Source organism: Chelon labrosus, assembly GCF_963514085.1.
Source record: "Chelon labrosus genome assembly, chromosome: 2".
Lineage (NCBI taxonomy): Eukaryota > Metazoa > Chordata > Actinopteri > Mugiliformes > Mugilidae > Chelon > Chelon labrosus.
Window position 1 is genome coordinate 5790890 of NC_140338.1, and position 19835 is coordinate 5810724.

General features: G+C 40.9%; 1 protein-coding gene across 1 annotated transcript; it reads left to right on the top strand.

Moving 5' to 3' along the window:
• Positions 1–3596: 3596 nt before the first annotated feature.
• hand2 (heart and neural crest derivatives expressed 2) lies at positions 3597–9193 on the top strand (the record flags this gene model as incomplete). Its single annotated transcript, XM_084557783.1, has 2 exons — positions 3597–4471; positions 9059–9193. Exons 1-2 carry the CDS (start codon positions 3851–3853, stop codon positions 9191–9193), a joined length of 756 nt encoding a protein of 251 aa, XP_084413909.1. The 5' UTR covers positions 3597–3850.
• Positions 9194–19835: the final 10642 nt, after the last annotated feature.

Here is a 19835-nt window from a genome sequence, read left to right on the forward strand (position 1 = left end):
GACATATGGAGCTCTGTTTAGGAATCCTGCTTTTTATTCTGATTTTTTATTTTTTTCCCAAATGACACTCCCTCTGTGTTCCTGCAGAGTTCTTGTGCAGATTCATGTGCGTGGGCATGCATTTTTTATATATTTTTTTTCCATTCAGAAGTCACAGTTCAACAGGGCGAGCAGTTCACTGTCAGTAAGTTAGTAGTCGTTCCTGTTAGATGCTGTTCACGAGGCGGCTTCGTGCGTCGCAAACCCTCACAGTGGAGATGGAGAACGCAAATTAGCACAGTCAACACACCTCCACACGACACCCATCAATGGAAAAATCACCACAACGAAATAAATTCAACTCAAAGTGTCAAATGTGGATGATTAGACAGCGCTGCCGCCATCACAGCTTTATGGATCGTGTTTAAGTGAATTTAATCAAGGCAAATACACAAATACCTGCAGACTTCACGTTTCAAACTTTCGCACAATTTGTAAACTGCATTTTTCTCTTTTATCTAGAGGATTGTTTGGTGTATGGATCCCTTTTAGCGTTCTAGCATCAGCTAATTGATTTAGCTATGACCGCCCACGCTATCAGCTTGAGACACATTAATGGGAAATTCACCACACAGAAATGAATTCAAGTCAAAGTGTCAAATGTGGATGATTAAAGCTGTATGGATCATGTTTAAGTGAATTTATTTTATATCCGACTTCTTTTGTATTTAATTTTGTAAGACTTATTTAATGGTTTTACTACGTCTGTGTGCTATACTGTCTTTAAATCATCGGCTTTATGAATCATTTAAGCATTCTAGCAACAGCTAATTGATTTTCTTTGGCCGCCCACACTATCATCCGAGTGTGGACGAGGTACTTTGGCAAAACCGCCCTGCTGTGAAGTTGTTGGAGACGAAAAGAGAGCTAAAATGATCACAAATATTGGATTTATCCAGATGAATTCTAATGTGGCCTCTTTATCCGCTTGCTAACTTGTTGGTTAATCCATTTGTCACGTACAACTGATGCACCATTTTCATTCTCACTTGCTAGAACGTAAGAACAGCAGGTTTTTGTGTATTGTGACCATTAAAAAAAAACATTGTCCACACTGGTCCTTCAGGAAAAAAAAAACTACAACATGAATTACTAAGATGTTGCTGCCATCTGGTCTGTTTATACTCGTGGTGTCTGGGACCAGTGAAGCTCCAGTACAGAATCAGTGCTGTTCTTCACCTCTGAGTCCACTGCTGTATGTCTGATGCTGGGGGTCGATAACGGCATGGGAAGTCCATCTCTGGACCCCCACGAGACAAAACACGACGCCGGGAACCAAGGCTGAGTTCAGGACCTGCTTCTTATTCTCATTTACGGCAGCATACGTATAAAAAGAAAAAATATAAATAAACCCCTGCCTCGGTGCCATGTACCATGCCCAGCCGCTGTGTGCATCGCCCCCTATTTCAGGCCTGCAGCTGAATGTGTTAATCACACATGTACATGGAGCTCAGACTGTCACTGATTAAAGATCAGGAGATACTGTGGCTTTTTCCACTTCCACGGATCCCACAGAGAACGAGCTGTGGTGGGTTTTTGCCTCTAAATCATCACTAAACACGATTTACTTATTTTTTTTAGTCCAAACAACCAAACAATCTTTTATTATATTTAACAATTTAATTCAATTTACAATGGCAGAATAATAAAAACATGTTTTTATTAGATTATTATTTTTTTGCATGGTTCTGTACTGACTACGCTTGGAAGGAGAAATCAAAGCACACTGTACATTTGTTTTTATTTATTTATATTAATTTAATTAATTATTTTTGTCATACTATAGGTAATGGATGCAGCCACTTCCTGTTTATTCCTGATTCACATTAACGTTGAATTATTCACGCATATTTATTTAGGTAAAAATTTGTAGCGTTGAGTTTTGTCTGTTGAATTATTTCAACTGAATGTGATAAATTAAAAATATGAACATTAACTTTAACCATAAAGAAGGAAAATAATAGTGTTTTATTATTTCCGTACAGCAGGAACGTGAAGATGGCCGCTCCGTGATTCCTCGGAGGACTGCGCGGTCTCAGGCCGAGGGGACGCGGTCATGGGTCGGTCACGGAGCCTTGAAACCGGTCGCAGTGTATTTTACCGGATGAGGCTGCACCTCCATCCCGGACACATCGTTCATTTATTCATTTTAAATCACTTTAGCTTCTTCACCGTTAAAGCAAATTGTTATTTACTATTGCCACTGTTATAATTATTAATATAATTATCATCATTACAGTTGCAATTATTAATTTAACAAGTTGCGTTAGCCTGCTTTGTTGGCAAAACTATTCCGGTTAGTGTTTGACTAAAATATAAATATAAAATAAACTGTACATATTGTTCTGGAAAATAAAACAAGACATTCAGTGACTATTAAATAAAATATGTAGCCCTATATGCAAATATATATATATATATTTTAGGTGTAAATATTCATCAGCTTGTTTGTGTTTGAGGCTAAAAATCACCTGTTTTGGTTATTTATGAAATAAATAAAGTGGTTTATATTCAGGCCTTGACGCCGCCAGTGTCCACGTGTGCCTTGTGTCTGTTGGTGTCTTTTACGGTTTGAGTGTTTGACAAAATGTGAACTGAAGAAATAATTAAAATATATATATATACACACATATATATATATGAAGCAGCGATTTCTTAAATAGCATCGAGATAAAAACTGAAAACACACACAGCCACAAAGCGAACCCCAAACGTTGGCTACATATTACAAGAAATTAGAAATTACAGTCAAATCTTGAATTTTAATTCAGTAGCTGCTTAGACTATAATTTAAATTTTAGTCAGAATTATGAATAGAACTTATCCCCTACCCTCCTGTGTGCATGCTGGACTCTCCAGGTGCTCTTAAATAACAGCATCCACTCAATCTGACTGATAAATGCAGATTTATAGAAAACAGCTCTAATGCATAGAAACATATATTTTAAATTTGCTTGTCTACTTCGTGTGCAGAACTTAAAATATGTTTAACTTTACTCTTGAACTTGTTTGCTTCGTGCGTAACAGTGTGCCTGACCGTGGCCCGCCAGAGCGCGCACATGTTTGCGCGCCAGCAGGTCTACTTAGCGGGCCCATTGACATTAAAGACGAGTAAACAGAGCCGTGCAGACGGGGCCGGGGCTGGGGCTGAGGGGTAGGGGGGTAGGGGGATAGGGGAGCGGCGGCGGTGGTGGTACTGGAGGGGCTGCTGTAGGGGAGGGGGCGGGGGCTCGCCATTGGCTGACGGAGGCCGTGAAGGGAGTTTCTCCTCCCCGGTAGTAAAGAGCTGCCTTTACAACAGCTCAGTATCAAGTGGCCAGTAGTGACCCGGTGCCTGCCCAGACTGCTCCTGCGTGCCTTGCCAAACGGCTCCGAGGCCGACAGCTGACAATCGAGAGGGACAAAGATGACGTACGCAGGAGAGTGAAGGAGTGAGTTTGTAAATATAAAAAGGAGCGAGAGGAGTAAAGGTCGGTGAGCTCTCTGCGGGGACTTGATAACGAGAAGAAGGCGGAGGAGAAGAAACAATGTCTGGGGAGGAGGAGGTGTTGGGACAGAGCTGAGCGGCCTCCGGGGGGCTTCTACACCGGCCTGAGCGCGGACCTCAGACCCGTGCGATCGGAATCCGCGGGGCCTGTCAGACTTCAGGAGACTATTCGGGATGCAGACACTGGCTACGAGCGGCCGTTAGACCGGAGGAAGCGGAGCGCGTTCACTGCATCCGAGAAGGACCCGTGTGTGCGTGAGTGTGCGTGCGCGAGTGACTGACTGACTTGAGTGAGTGTGAGTGTGCGTGTTTGTGCGTGTCACTATGAGTCTGGTCTCGGGATTCCCTCACCACCCGGTCATGCACCACCACGACAGCCACTACTCCCTGCATGCGGCGGCCGGTAGGTGTCACGAGGACACCGGGGCCCCGCCGTACTTCACGAGCTGGCTGATAAGCCACGCGGACATGTCCCCCACTGAATACAGCCTCACGCCCGGCTACAGCCCGGAGTACCATGGCAACAGCGGCAGCGGCGCGTCTGCAGGCGGCCTGGACCCCCACCATCACCACCACCACCACCACTACGCACCGGGCGGCTTGGTCCCGGGCCCCGGCGCCATCTCCGTGAACGGGACCGCGGTCGGCAGCATCCACCACCACCACACACACCCCCGGACAGTGAAGCGGAGACCCACGGCCAACCGTAAGGAGAGGCGGCGGACCCAGAGCATCAACTCGGCCTTCGCGGAGCTGAGGGAGTGTATCCCCAACGTCCCCGCCGACACCAAACTGTCCAAGATCAAGACGCTGCGTCTTGCGACCAGCTACATCTCCTACCTGATGGACATCCTGGACAAGGACGGGCAGCACGGAGACACGCAGGCTTTCAAGGCCGAGCTGAAAAAGACGGAGGCTCGGGAGGAGCGCAGGAAGAGAGAGACGGTAAGGTCTGCACTTTAACCAGGCCACAGTCAGTCCCGGAGACAGCTCCTTCTAGAGCTGCCTTCATTTAGCTTCTAATAGACTAACACACGGCCTCGACATTTAACCTGGAGGAGAGCTCAGCCTCTACTTCTACTCTGGGTTGATGGTTAAACTCAATAATGAAGAATGAATGAGTCCAGACTCTGGTTGTTGTTGTTGTTTTGGAGAAAATTAGGCCAAAAAAGAAAAATAAAAAACGCCTTATTGCATTTTTAAATACTGCAGACGTGTTATATAGTAGTCTAGTTTTATTTTTATTTTTTACAGGCCAGTAAAAAGCAACCAGACTGAAAGAGTTGAGGGTTCAGAGGATTACGCAGCGAGCTTTTTAAGGACCTAATGTGATGGAGGAGGATAAACTACAGCCTCGCCCTGAGACTAGTGGATCAGAACTTAACAATAATTATTATATTAGTTTAGTTTCTGACAGGGTCGTGGTCTAAATTCACAGGCAGCCTTTATTTTGAAATCGTATTCCAGTTCTTTAGCGGTTTATTTAGTTGACACACAGAGGATGAGACGCTCTGCGAAAAAAATGTACACACCAATTTCTTTATTGTCCCGGAAGTGTAACATAAAATAATAATACTTAGCTACGTCTAAGAAAATAAAATCCAACTGAATCTTATTGTAAAACGTAAAAAAAATAAAAAAAATAAACCCAAGTAAAGGCAGAACACGGTGTCTTGTTGGGTTTAGTGGCACCGTAGCTTCTCTCCTCTCCAAACATTTGATTCTTATTCTTATTTATTTATTTCATTCTAATTCAAATGTCGATCCTCTGTTGCGCACACGTTTTGTTTTTATTTATTTATTTTTGCCCAAGCACAAATATCTCTAAATAAACTGCAAACCAATTAAATATATAACACGTCAAAACAAGAATAATTTCACAATTTATTGCATTTGTAACCCTGGTGATTTATTTGTGGGTTATAAATAAGATCTGCGTCGTCACAAAAGCGTCACGATGAATAGAGTTTAAGCAGGCTGACATTTTACCGAGATTCATTAACAAGAAAATAATATATTTATGTCATATATATATATATATATATTTCTGGTTTAATTTATTGAGGGACAGAGAAGGTCATAAGGTCAAATAATAAGTCAGTTTTGAGGGGAAAATAAAAAAAGGTTATATATTGTCAAGGTAATTTGTTAATTTCCTGATTTATTTATTTCTAATCATCCATCGTGCAGCTGTATTCCTGGCTGCATGTCTCATCAACGGGAGCATCACAGGTCAATGATGGGCAATATTTTATTCTAAGTGAAGTGAAACCTATCAGGAAATAATAATAATAATAAAAAAAAATGTTGTGCAAGAATTACACTGATAAATACACGGTGGATGTTAATCTTCAAGCCTCATTTATTTAAAGAGGAGGGTTTAAAAAAAGTTTAAAAAAATAAAGTGTGTTTGAATGTTTTCCTAAGAGGCACTTGACCCCTAAATTAAAATTTAAAAACAAGTATTTCCTCCTCAAAGCTTTGAACAATACTAACAAAAAGAAAGTCTAGCAGACACAACTACACAACCTGGCATAAAGCACAAATGATTGAGTTTAAGACTGGAGCCAGAAAATTGGGTTGCCATTCTCAGACAGCTTGGAGCCAGGAGGGGCTCCAGGTTCAGCCGCTATTATTCCTGCAGCAGCACTTGCTTGTTTGGCGGTTTCATCCTCGCAGCTCGCCGCGCTCTCCGCACAGCTCTGCTGCCTGCAGCCCGTGTCCTGCAGCCTCCGCCAGCAGCCCGCGTCCTGCAGCCTCCGCCAGCTTTTTATTTGGTTGGCACATCCCGGAGGTCTAAAGCTGCCTCCCCGCCTCCGCCTCCGCCCGTAGCCCGGCGTAAATCTCTCTCAGCTTCTCTCAACGGGACACGGTAGCCGCTAGCGTCCAAATGCTGCTCGTCTGTTTACACGCGACTTACGCGTCCTCTTTATAATAACTTATAGTAACTTATAACTTTTAATCTTTTCTTAAATTCACTACATAGAAGCCCAACTCGTCTCTGGCTCCTCATACTTCCACAAAACTCCGCTTCCTGTCGTTTTGACATCAAGACACATGGCTGCACCGCGACCAGTGTCCCACCAGAGACATGATGTGCAGAATCAAACAATGCCACGCAGAGCAGGCCAGAGGAGAATAGAGGAGAATAATTATTTCCTGTCTGTTGTCTAACGTGCTGCCTATAGGAAGTGTGGTGCATAATTGAAGCCAGAAAGCTTTTTTCTTTTTCTTTCCCCCCCCCCCCTCTCTCTCTCTCTCTCTCTCTCTCTCTCTCTCTCTCTCTCTCTCTCTCTCCTCCACCTCCACCTCCTCCTCCTCCTCCTCCACCTCCTCCCCTCTCATTTCAAACTGCAGTCACTAATAGGAGAACGTGGTCCTGTTCATTACTCATGTCAGCTCTTACACAAGGCAAACTGCGCAGCTACAGCAGAGACAGTAAAGTTTAATAAAGCTTATCGTGAATGTATCCCAGAGTATCCCGAAGAGGGAACGTGCATGGATAGGCTGCAAGTGGGGTTTAGTATGTTGTGCAGAAACATGCAGATGTAGATTCTTGGTGAATATGTGCAGGATTCTTAATTCCACCTTCCACATTATTATTATTATTGTTATATTATTTCCCAGAATGCAGCAATAGTCCCACTGCAAAACCTAAAGGTGTCAAGTCACTGAAAGCTTTTGTGTCAGAGTCTCCTTTTAAAGACTGAATCACAGTTTTTACTTCAGTTTTTATTGCTCTTTCTGTTTTTGTTTTTTTGTGTGTGTGGTGTTGTGTTACATATGTTGTTGGCCCTCGTAGTGATAGAGGGAGGATAACCCCCCCCCCCCCCCCCCCCCCGTCCTGTCATTTGTCAGGACAGGAGCCACACCACTGGCACCGAAACTTTACATTAAACATTCACAGTCTGTAGCTGCTCAGGCTAAGCTGTGTGTAACTAATACTAATCACTGCTATTTTATTTATTTTTTTATATATTTTTATTACACCTTATATAAATCTATACTGTGTGATTTAAAATAAGTTATGGCTCAATAAATTAGATAATATGTCGCGACAAAACCACTTATAAATCTGCTCGAAATGTTCGGAATTAAACCATAAAAGATTATTATATTATTATTATTATAGTTAGCTATTAGGAGTAGTAGTAATAGTTTACATTTGTAGCCTATTTTAAAATTTGATATTTGGTATACGCAATATAATATAGAAGGATATAAATTAAAATAGAGGAAGGTTGTTCTATATAAAGCTCGTTTGTATTTTTACGCAAAGACCCGTTTACAGTTTACAGTCTCACTTCCTTAACGCTCCAAACAGGATGTAATGCAGTGAGTTATTTTTAATTATTATTATTTTTTTTTTTTATTTGTCTATCCTGAATTCAAAGTTTTAAATTGGAAACTGTCTGATCTTTTATATGCATTTGACGCAGCCCTTCTTCTCTAAACTCGTGTATAATAATATATATTATTTCTCCTTTGCGTTTAACTTTTCTTAGTTAATATAGACTGCACGTACACGGACAAGAAAAACTAACGTTGCAACAATTTTATAATTAAAGAAAAAAACAGTGGCTCAAAGGTTTTGGAGGAGAAAAGGTACATTTACGCTATAATCCGTGTTTCTCCATCTTTATCTCAGTCATGTTTTAAACCGTCTGAACAGTCTGGACTATTTTCTGTTGTTGTTTTGTTTTGGTCCCTGGACTGGACGGATCGGACGCTGCTGGATCACTCGGGCCTTTCTCTGAACTGAAGGGTGGTTTACCGCTGCACAATTGCTGCAGGCTGCAGTTCCCTCAAAGCGAAAGCGACGTTACTGTGTCACGTTCAGGGAAAATATGGAGTAATGCGAATCCTGCGGAGGATTTACAGAGCAGGTCCAGCGGAATATGGTGGAATCTGCACCAGCGAGCCACAAGTCAGCTTTTTATTGCGCATTTCTTCATTTACAACCCGCTCTCCTTCTCCTCCCCAGCAGGAAAATTTATTTAAAAACGTATTAAATCATTAACTGCGTCCATAACCTACTCTTGATATTTCACTCAACCTTTATATTATAATTTAAACGGGGGGTTACGGATGAATTAATAAAGAAAAGTCATAATATCCTGCACAAATCAAACTATTAAATATAAATGCAAGTTGATTGTGCTGGTTATTCTTGCGTGGATTTACCACAGTGTTAAACTAGTCTCTGTGCTTTGGAGCATTAAGTGAAAGTGTGTGGATTTCGCCTGGAGGTGAGCTGATGCCTCTCTGAGATAGATTTAATCTGCTGCTGATGACCACTGCCGGGTATTTCAGGTATTTCGGCCTCATGTCTGTGGCGTTACGCTTCTGCAAAAAAAACATCCAACTCACTGTGCGCACACTCTCCCTTTCTTTCTTTCTTTCTTTCTTTCTCCTTCTGGTTGTTTTTGAACGCTGTGATTTACGCACCGTGTATAACAACCAATTAAACGCGGTGGCTGCGAGGATCCGCACGAAGAACGTGATTGATGCCAAGTGTCTTTGTGTCTGCAGGTGGAGATCCCTAAGACAACTTCATCCTCCTCATCCTCCTCCTCGTCGTCGTCCTCCTCCACAGTGGCCGATAAGAAGAGCAAAGGGCGGACGGGGTGGCCTCAGCACGTCTGGGCCCTGGAACTCAAACAGTAGCGCCTCCTCCCTGCGCTCCTCTTCTCCGCGGAGGGACACGCGTCCTGCACCACGGTGAACTCTGGAACGGTGGTCGGTGTCGTCTGTCTCCCCCTCTGTCTCTCTGGACCTCGTGGTTTCCCCCCCACGGCGCTGTAACGGTGGAGCTCCGCTACAACTAGAACATAATTTGGGATTTATAACCCCCTACCCCCAGCCCCTACTTTTACCTTGAATGAGAGGCGCTTTAAGCCTGATTTCCACCTTAAATTCTTCCCCACGCTCTTCAGGTGAAGATGTTTATTGATTCACACACATAAAAAAAATGATATATTTTTTTTTTTTTCTCTGTCAGTCTTCATATTTGATGTCCGTGGAAACTCTTCGGTCAGGACTCTATTGGCGCAGCTGCGTGGGTCGGTCAGTGGGACTGGTCCCGTTCTAAAAGTGTACAGGCCTTGGTGCTGCTGGGTTCTCTTTAGCTCCTCTGCTAGGCCAAGTCTCTCTTCCTGTTCAGGGAACGACCTTTTTTTATTTTTTTTTTATTTCCTATTTCTCTCCTTGATGCAGTAAACGCAACACGCACCCACCCACGCACAACACAATTACGCACACACACACAAACAAACACGGTGCGTCGAGGAGCTCTCTCCGCTTTATTTAATGGAATATATATTTATGTGCAATTAAAAAAGGATCCAAGGTGCCATTCTGACTGACAACGGACATTTATCACTGATTAGACACAGGACAAGATGTATGTGAACGTCTCCCCCGTGCCCCCCGACCCCCCAATCTCTCTCTCTATCTCTATCTCTATCTCTTGCAGTTTTGAGTTGTAAATGTAGATGACGAAGTGTCCATGTTGTGGTGTGAACGTGTGGTGGGAGTGGAAATTAATGCTTCATGTGGGATGTAAACAGTGTTCATGAATAAACCGCCACCTGGTTACATGGTGACTCGGAGCAAACTGGTTTTTGAGCATCTGAGTCGCGGGAGGCTGCGCACGTGAACGCAACGTGGCGAGACTGGCGTCGGTCAACGCGAGAACAAGACACGTTATTTTATTAATAATAATAATAATAAATTAAAAAAAATAAAATAGAAACAAACGTGCATGTGTAAATGCCTAAAAATCACCAAAAAAAAAATGACATGATTAGTTCGTGCTTTATCTGGGATATTGTAATTTTCATACTTCCTTTTTAAACAGATTTAAATGAAAATCATTTGTTTTTCTGCGTCAAACTCATAAAAAGTGTTTCATCTCCAAATATATTATATAAAAATATATATATTATAAACCGAAGCAGTTTAAGTTTGCACCTTTAAAACATAAAGTGACATTTAAAGGAACCATTTGTGTTTTATTTTATGTATTTTTTTGTTTTTCTTTTAGAAATGCAGTCACCCCCAGAGAGCTTTCAGCCACATGCACAGCAAAACCACAAACGTGATGAGGCTTTAGGACCGTACGGACACTGAACTAGTCTTTACATATAATAAGCAGTTGGGTCAAATCTGGAGATTTGTTTGGCCTTTGCGTCGGTCGCAACACAACCAGAAACTATTTTAATATGCTCAACATATCCCAGTACGGTTTCGCCTCTTCCCAAGGCAGCAGGTTAGAAACGCAGAAGAGGCAGGAAGTGATAAATGCGTCTTTAGTGAAGACTTAACTCTAATAAGGACAGCTATCCGCCATGGGATGAGGGAATATATTTTGTCTGTCAGTTTTACCCAAAAAGAAAGCTGAATAAATGTTCACGCTTTAGGAGTGAGGACATTCTGTGGCATAAAAACCCATGGTGAAGGTTACGTAATATTAACATAATTACAGAGTGATGGAAAAAGTCTTCATATTATTTGGAATAACCACATTTTATGACTTTTTAATTTTGTCCACCACATCATTTTGCTGCTGACTCTGTGAGTGTCATTTTACTTTGGACGGAGGGTGGACGGCAAATATGGACCGTGGACAATCACCAGGTGTCTGATGGAAACTGAAACATACAAGAGGTCTACCCCACCCTCACCCATAATATCACCTTAGAGAATTTAAGTTCATAACTTCAAGGGAATACATTAATCAATCCGTCCAAATGAATAAGTAAACAGTCGAGTCCTGAAATTAATAATAAAGTAATTTATATGACATGAAACTACATGCAATGTAAGATTGGAATTGCAATTTGGAGATGCGGTGGGAAAACTGTTGTAGAGGACAGGGGGAATATTATGAATGCATATGATTTACACCGATCAGCCACAACATTATGACCACTGACAAGAGAAGTAAACAACATGGACCATCTTGTGACGATCCAGTGTTCTGCTGGGAAACTTTCTGCTGGGACCTGGTGTTCATTGGTGTGGATGTTACTTGTAGCACCCACCTAGACCAGACCAGGCACCCCCACCCCATAGCAATGACACTCCTTGATGGCAGCAGACATCCCCAGCATGATGCAGCCTGACACAGGCACACACACAAAAACGCTTTAGGAACAACTAAAAAAAAAACATGAAGAACAGCACAAGGTGTTGACCTGGCCCAAACTGATCAAGTATCTGTGGGATGATCCACAGAGGCCCCTCCCCTCAACACATAGGACCCAAAGGCCCCCCACTAACAACATCCCAGACACCACAGGACACCACAGGACACCACAGGAAGGCCCATGTCCATTCTCTGATGAGTCACAACTGTTTTGGAGGCACAAGGGAGACCTACACAATATTAGGAAGGTGGTCATAATGTTATGCCTGATTGCTAATAATTAGTAAAAAATAATAACATAGGTTTATGAAATGTGTGGTTGAAGGTCAAGGGTCATGAATCTTGAAGCTTGAGAACTGTTTTTACCAAAGACGTTCAGCATCCATCATTCAAACATATCTAATGTTCATACTTGTGCACCTGCCACAAAAACCACAGAGATTCCTGACAGCAAAGTACTCCTTAAAAATCTCTTCCCTTCAAAGGCCTAATCAGGTTTATACTGCAAAAACCAAGGCTTGGGTCTGCTGTTTTGGAACTTCTACTGCAGCTGATGGACACCTCCTCAAATATGGGGAGCAATGAGTAATGACAATGGAAGAAAAATAAATAAATAAATAAATAAAAATGAGGTTGTAGCTGGACTGCAGCACACCTTTATATATCATTAATTAAACTATTCGAATGACTCACAAACCTTAATGTGGAAAGACATTTGTAACCACTCCGTCGTCTCAACACTTCCAAATGTTTCTCCACCCTGACATATTAAAACTCTACGGACCCAATACTTTTTTGTGGCAATTAAATAACTCTTAACTTGTAGCGGCCCAACCCGATAACAAACAAACTGTCATGCTGACAGCTGAGACACTAGCGCACGCTCAGCCAGCCTAAAATACATGCTTCCAGAGTATCTGATGGAGCCGTCAGTCAGCCATCCACTGATAAGACCTTATCATCCAGATAAGGTATGTCGATTAGAAAAAAAAAGAGCTTGAGAGGATTTTTCTCGTCTTGACAGAGACTAACGCGAGATGTAATGGCCTGAGTCTGGCCTCGGGTGAAGACAGGAGAGCGGATAATTAGTGAGAGAGCTGGCGTCAGACAGAGATGACCCCACAGTGACCGGGACACAGAGACACTCCTACCACAGGAAGACGTACGTCTCTGGATCAGCTGTGGAGAGGAGTAAAGGTGGCTGCGAAAACACACCTCAACCAAACTTAAATCACCACCACTACTATTTGCTGCTATGCAATAAACAAATATTAGTGACAATATCTTTAACCTTTTCGGTGTTTGATATATATATATATATATACTTGTACATAAAACGTTAAAAAAGGCAACTGGACTTGCAGTTTTTTTGAGAATAAGTTTCACGACTCGTCCGAGTAGCTAGAACTGATACTAGAACTGAAGAAGCTACTGGGATGGGTCTTCTCAAAAACTCTACAAATCTTCCTCCATCATTCCGACACTCGTCTTTTTAGCTTTTTACTTTGTCCAACGTAACCTGATGCATCAAATGGTTTCTTGCACACCACCATCTGTCCTGGCAACTGGACGGGGCAGACTCACTCAAAAAAATATTTCACCGTTGAATAATCCGTTGTCTGCCACAAGCTGTTTTGTAACTTAGCAACAATCAGTGTAGCTGGCTATGTAGTTAGCATGTCGGTTACCGTGTTTTTGGCCCCTGTTCAGATCTCGCATTAACATTCATTCTGGGCAATATGATCACAAGTGTCCATTTTTAAGTACCTGTGTTCAGACCTTATTTAAAATGTGTCTCCACATACGCCCCCAGCCATCACTTCTGATCTGATCTTAGTTTGCATTCGGTGTGCAAATGAACACTGACATAATTTTGGGGGTAAATATGATATTATAACAGCTGCTGTACTTTAATGGATCTCTAGCATTTTATCAGAACCACAAACAAATTGTATGCGTCATGACTGGTAGATGACATATTTTGGAACAAGCTGTACAAACAAACTGTTTTTTTTTTTTTTAACACACTGAAAGCATAAAGTTATTGTTGATATGTATATTTGTCCTGAACTGATTTATTTTAGATACATGCACAATTTCATATATTATAACTGATTTATGTACTGTAAATTTACTGCTGTGCCATTTGAAATAGTGACAGAAAAAATCTCTGAGGAAATATGTCACTAAACTGGCTCATACGTTTACGCGGCCACTGCACACTTTACTGAGCTTTGCTATTCTGGGAGGGTTTCATCTACACTGAATCCTCACTCTTAATCGCTTACTCAGCTTGTTATTATCGTTATTAGTCATTTTATTGCAGCATCTTCATAAGCATGCGAGATTTAAAAGAGCTCCTCGAGTCCTCCTCGATGTCAGCGCCCCATAAGCTCCTTAGATACAACAACATAGACTGTAAAAAAGATGGATGACATAACAGCTCCTCTAAAGTGGAGCCAAAGCAAGTAGAGCTCCCCCTGGTGGCTGGGAGTTATAAGCTCCACCTCCTTTATGTTAGTGGATGGGACTTGGGACAAACTAAAACACTTAAGTACACGTCAACATACACTGAAATACACTAATCAGTCATAACATTATGACCACCGTCCTAATATTGTTTAGGTCTCCTTTGAGGTGACTCATCAGAGAATGGACATGGGCCTTCTGAGGGTGTCCTGTGGTGTTTTTAGTGGGGGGCCTTTGAGGGGAGGGGCCTCTGTGGATCATCCCACAGATACTTGATCAGTTTGGGACCTAGTGAATTTGGAGGCCAGGTCAACACCTTGTGCTGTTCTTCATGTTTTTTTAGTCGTTCCTAAAGCGTTTTTGTGTGTGTGTCTGTGTCAGGCTGCATCCTGCTGGGGATGGCTGCTGCCATCAAGGAGTGTCATTGCTATGGGGTGGGGGTGCCTGGTCTGGTCTAGGTGGGTGCTACATGTCTAAGTAACATCCACACCAATGAATGCCAGGTCCAAAAGTTTCCCAGCAGAACACTGAATTGTCACAAGATGGTCAATGTTATTTACTTCTCCTCATAATGTTGTGGCAGATTGGTGTATGTTGACGGATTATGACAGTAACTTGAGTCAGGACACTCGTTTGAAATCATTACATATTGTTTTAAGTGGCAGCACATACTGACGTGAATGGTCTGACTGTTTATGGACCTTAAAATATAAAGTATCACCTAATTCTGCGTTACGCACTTGAAGCCAACTTCTTTTCATTTAATTAGTAGATACCGTAGACTTCTTTTCCTGAATTTATAGCCAATAGACCTCATTTACAGGAAATTATATATATATATATATATATATATATATATATATATATATATATACACATCAAAGGGAATGCCATGTGAAAAGATGATGCTTTACACATCCTGAGGGGATGAAGTAAGTGTGCGAGCGTTCGTCTACTGAAAAGCTCTACAGTGTGACATTTGGCCGGATCACATTTAAATATGACTCACAATATTGAGTGAATGTAGTGGCCATTCGTTTCAGGGGCAAATAAGATAGAAAGGAACCTTATTTTAGAGCAGTTACAAGAGTGTTGAAGCCGGACCTCTTTTAATGGGAAGGTTAAAGGAGTTTTAAGCTTTTAATTCTTAAATCTCTAATATTGCAGCTGCAAATGTTTTGCCACAGACATTTTCAAAAACTACAATCAAAACAAAGGAAGACGTCACATGAGGTATTCAACATCACAAACCGATATCCGTGTTTGTAATAATCTGCAACTCTTTCTTTCTTTATTCTTTCATTCTTTCTTTCACACACACACTTATCTCTCTCCTTGTCTCCTGTCTGTCTGTTTGCCGGCCTCTAAGTGCACAGGACTGGTGAACATGATAGATGACTACGGCTGGAATAGAATTTTTCCCTGCGATAATACCAAAACATCTGGCAGCCATTACCTCATTCAGACCCCCCTCCCCCTCCCCCTCCCCCTCCTCCTCCTCCTCCCCACACACCACCCTTCTACTCCCACTCCTCCTTCGTTTCCCACCCACCCCTACCATTATACGCCAATGTGTTGCATTCCCCCTCCACCAGGGGGCTCCGTTTCCCTCAAGAGACGGGCCTACCTATTTGTGGTGTTTGGGCGCCAGTGACAACATGCAATTTTAATTTAATACTTGTTATCGTGAGTCGGGAGCACAAACTGTAATTAGCAACGTGTGCGGCTGTGTCTTAAATGTAAAAACGGGATGAAATGGGAAAAAAAGAGGGGAAAGAGGCAGGGAAGGAGGAGAGAAGAGAGGAGGGAGGAAATCAGAGAAGAGGTCGAGCCCTTGGCAGGCTTTGAAACGAACCTCAAGGTCAACCTTCAATGACACAGAGACGTACGTGCGCCCGGCGTACATACAGATATAAGGGTTTCCATCAAAAGACACGATGACAAAATTTGTTTTTTTTTTTTCTTCCTCCTTCTAATCAGCCCCTGCCATGAGGGGGAAATATTGGATTCATTAGCAGCCAAACCAGAGACAGCCTGCCCATTGTTCACTTTTTATAGATGGTTGTGAAGAAAATGAAAAAGGAAAAAAAAAAAATATAGAGAAAAGGAAAATTGATCTGGAAAATTATAGCTTCTAACCATATGGAGACTTCTTTCAATTTGGCATGTGGCGAGCAATCAACAGCGCAGCATGTCTTCAGCCCACGGCCCGGGACGCAACATGGGTCACGATGCTTTTTTTTAAAATTTTTTTATTTTTTTGCAGCTCGGTGCCAACACAATGAAACCAAAACAGCAGAGTCATTTAGCTTTGTTTTCATTTGGTTTTGTTCATTTTCCTCCCTAACTGTGTTTCTAGTTTGGAGATGAAGTATAAATTGAATTCGTCTTGACAGACGTGGAGCCAAGAAGCCACAGGCCACAAACTCTTCTATTGTTTGTCCCATCATCATCTTCATCATCGGGATATCGTTATGACATGAATCTGAGCTCAGACTGTCAGTTGATATAAAATTAATCATCATATATGTTCATAATCATGTTCAAGCAAAGCGACCAAACATCTGTAGGTTACAGCTTCTGAAATATGATTTGTGTTGACTTTATGACTGCTGTTAGGTATTGTGTCCTTGGACATTTTAGCCTAAAGCACAAATGAATTCATAATTAATATAACATTTATTAACAGCAATAAAAATATCAAGCACAATTTTTAAAAATATTTATGGGTTACAGCTTCTCAAATGTTTTTGACTGATTTTTGGACAAAGCTGGTTCGAGGCATTGGACATTTTAGTCTAAACTATTTTCAAAATAATTGTACATTAGAATAAGATTGAAAATTTACTTTGCATTTAATAAAGTTCTATCAAGAACAGAAACAACCAATGATTCATGAATGACTAGTGTAGTAGTCATTGTAGTTTATAGGCTGGTGCCAAACATTGAGCCCTTGACACGCATGGGATTTTATGAATATTAAATAACAACAATGTTCAATAATGGATAAACATATCATGGACAACTTCCAAACATCTGTAGGTTACAAGTTCTCAAATATGATTTCTGTTTCTAATTTTTCCAATGAGATGGAGGAAAATTATCGTCCGAGGACAGAAACAAACTTCGATTAATGAATGATTGGTGTTGTAGCCATTGTAGTTTCCATGTATCATTTATATGTCATGCTAAACACTGAGCCCTTCATACATGTTATTATTATTAACCACACATAAAAACTATCCCTCTTCATGTAAAACCAGTTTTAAAAAATATATATATTAATCCAAAAAACAAAAACAAAAAAACAAGCTGAAACAACTGGACTTGTAGAAGACGTTTCATCCAAGCCTTCAAGTCTAAAAAGCTGGTTTAGGTTTAAACAGGAACATCTGTGGGTGTCACCCATCACAAACTCACATGACTATGACCAGACGCTTACCTGTAGCTGTTTTTCCTTCCCCCAGCGAATGGTCTGTGGTTGAAATGGAAGCGGTTTCTGTTGAAGTCTGCCCCAAAGTGTGTAGCAATATGTCTCTGAAGGTTCTCTTCTTTTGGATAAACCATGACGTGGATGTCGGAGAAGCTTCGCAGATATATCTCCACTCATTTTGAGTCAATCGACCCTTAGGTAGTACAGGAGAATGAGAGCGGATGACAGGAACCACTTACGTTTCAACCTAAGACCGTTCACCGTGGAAAGAAGACGGAATCAAAACAGTTTTCTCCAACTACAGGCGAGTAGCCGGTTGCTAACAGACTCTAGTCATGTAAGTTTCTGATGGACAACACCTCTAGGTGTTCCTACCACCAGTTCTACTAGGATGAAAGGTCTTCAAGAGAGGAGTAGTAAATTAAATTGGCATCATTTGAAAATATCACATTTAATCAACCGGATATCAGGTTAGGTTTAAGAAAGAACATGCCGTTAAAGATATTTGATGTATGTTGACTTTTGTTCATCCTAATCAATGTTCTTTGTATTACACGTTTTTTTTAATGTACTACCTAAAGCTGATCATTAGTTCATTGTAAGTTTATCTGTTGTCAGCCTGATTTAATCCATGTCAAGAATATGATTTAATAACCGGTATTAAATTAACCACCGCTGCAGCTTTTTACAATTTTTCTTTAGATTCTGCGTGCGACTTGTCGTGCAACGTCCAGGTTAAAAACCACATGTTTAAGTTACGTCATTGCAGTCGGTCTTACTTTAGCCTGGCTTCCTCTGGGAGGAATTCCATTCACTCATTTTGAGTCACAGAGTTGAGCACAGCAATGCAGTTGTTAGTGCATGCGACCTTTCCTTTTTTCTTTTTTTCCCAGTTTTCATGCTCTGAAATAAGTGCACAGGTCGGGAGGCTCGGATGGTTGTACGATGACCAATCTTTCCTTCGGTTAAGAATAACATCACCACACTATGCGGGAATTCACAGAACACTCAATGAAGGGATTCTGATGATAAAACGTAGTGAAGAGTGGAAAAGCAGCCATGCAAGAATTCAGGCAGCACCCACTCATGAGTGACAGATCCAGTAAAATGTGGATTATCAATCAATAATTTGCGTATAATCATATCAGTATGGATCTGACTTAAATGGAAACGCTATGACTTTACGCTTTTATATATGCATCTTGTCTGACTTTTCATGATACAGAATTACCAATGACTTTGTTCACTTTTGCTCAAGTATACATGTATTCAAACTATCAGACAGGTTGATATTGAAGGGTGAAAAAGATTGGTGGCAGACGTGTATCGTGCATTTGTGTAAAACTGTGGCCCCTTTTTATGTTCGGTGTTCACACGGTCTTTGAATAAAAAATAAAATAAATAAAAAATAAATAAAATCCCTGCATGTATTGCTAAAATAAACCACATCCGTGTAAAAAAACTTTCACATCAGTCTTTGTGGTTTGTCCCTTTTATTTTTGTTATTATAAACATTTTCTAACTCAATCAAAAAGCCTTGTATGGTTTATTTCTACTGCGTCTCATCATCTACTATGACTCATTAAAACCATTTTCACTAATCATATTTGATACATGATATCTGAAATTATGGCTATTTACTGACCACATTTTATTTATATTTTCAGTTTAAGAACAAATAAAACAAAAAACAATACTGTTCATTGTAATTGGAACATTTGATTCGGTTGCATTTTCCTGAAATGGGATCCTTTTTTTTTTTTTAATGATGTTTTTAATTTTGTCCTTTAGTAGGAGAACGAATGTTCCTGTCCTTGGTCACGCAAAGACAAACTGAAAAACAAATGTTCGAATAAATTCCTTCTCTGAATTAGTAAATTATAAAGGTTATGATGATAATTATGTTGGTGAAAATTGAGGAGGAACAGAAATATCACGCAAATATTTAAAAATTCCACTAATATGGAATAAATTAGTGCATATTCCAAGATGACGTTTTAATCTTTAACATGATTTCTTTTAAGAAAAACTGGCATGGTGGCAGGAATAATGCAGACTGGATCATAAAATGCATTACAGTAACAACTGAGGTAGAGTACCTACATACCTGCTGTATCATATGGCTCCACAACCTTTCAACGGGATTTTACAACATTATGTATTTAATATGAAGTAATTATAGGTCGCTTCAATAAAGATTAAAGATTCAAGTGTTTATTGTCACATGCACAATTAGGAAACATGTTTCCCTGTACAAT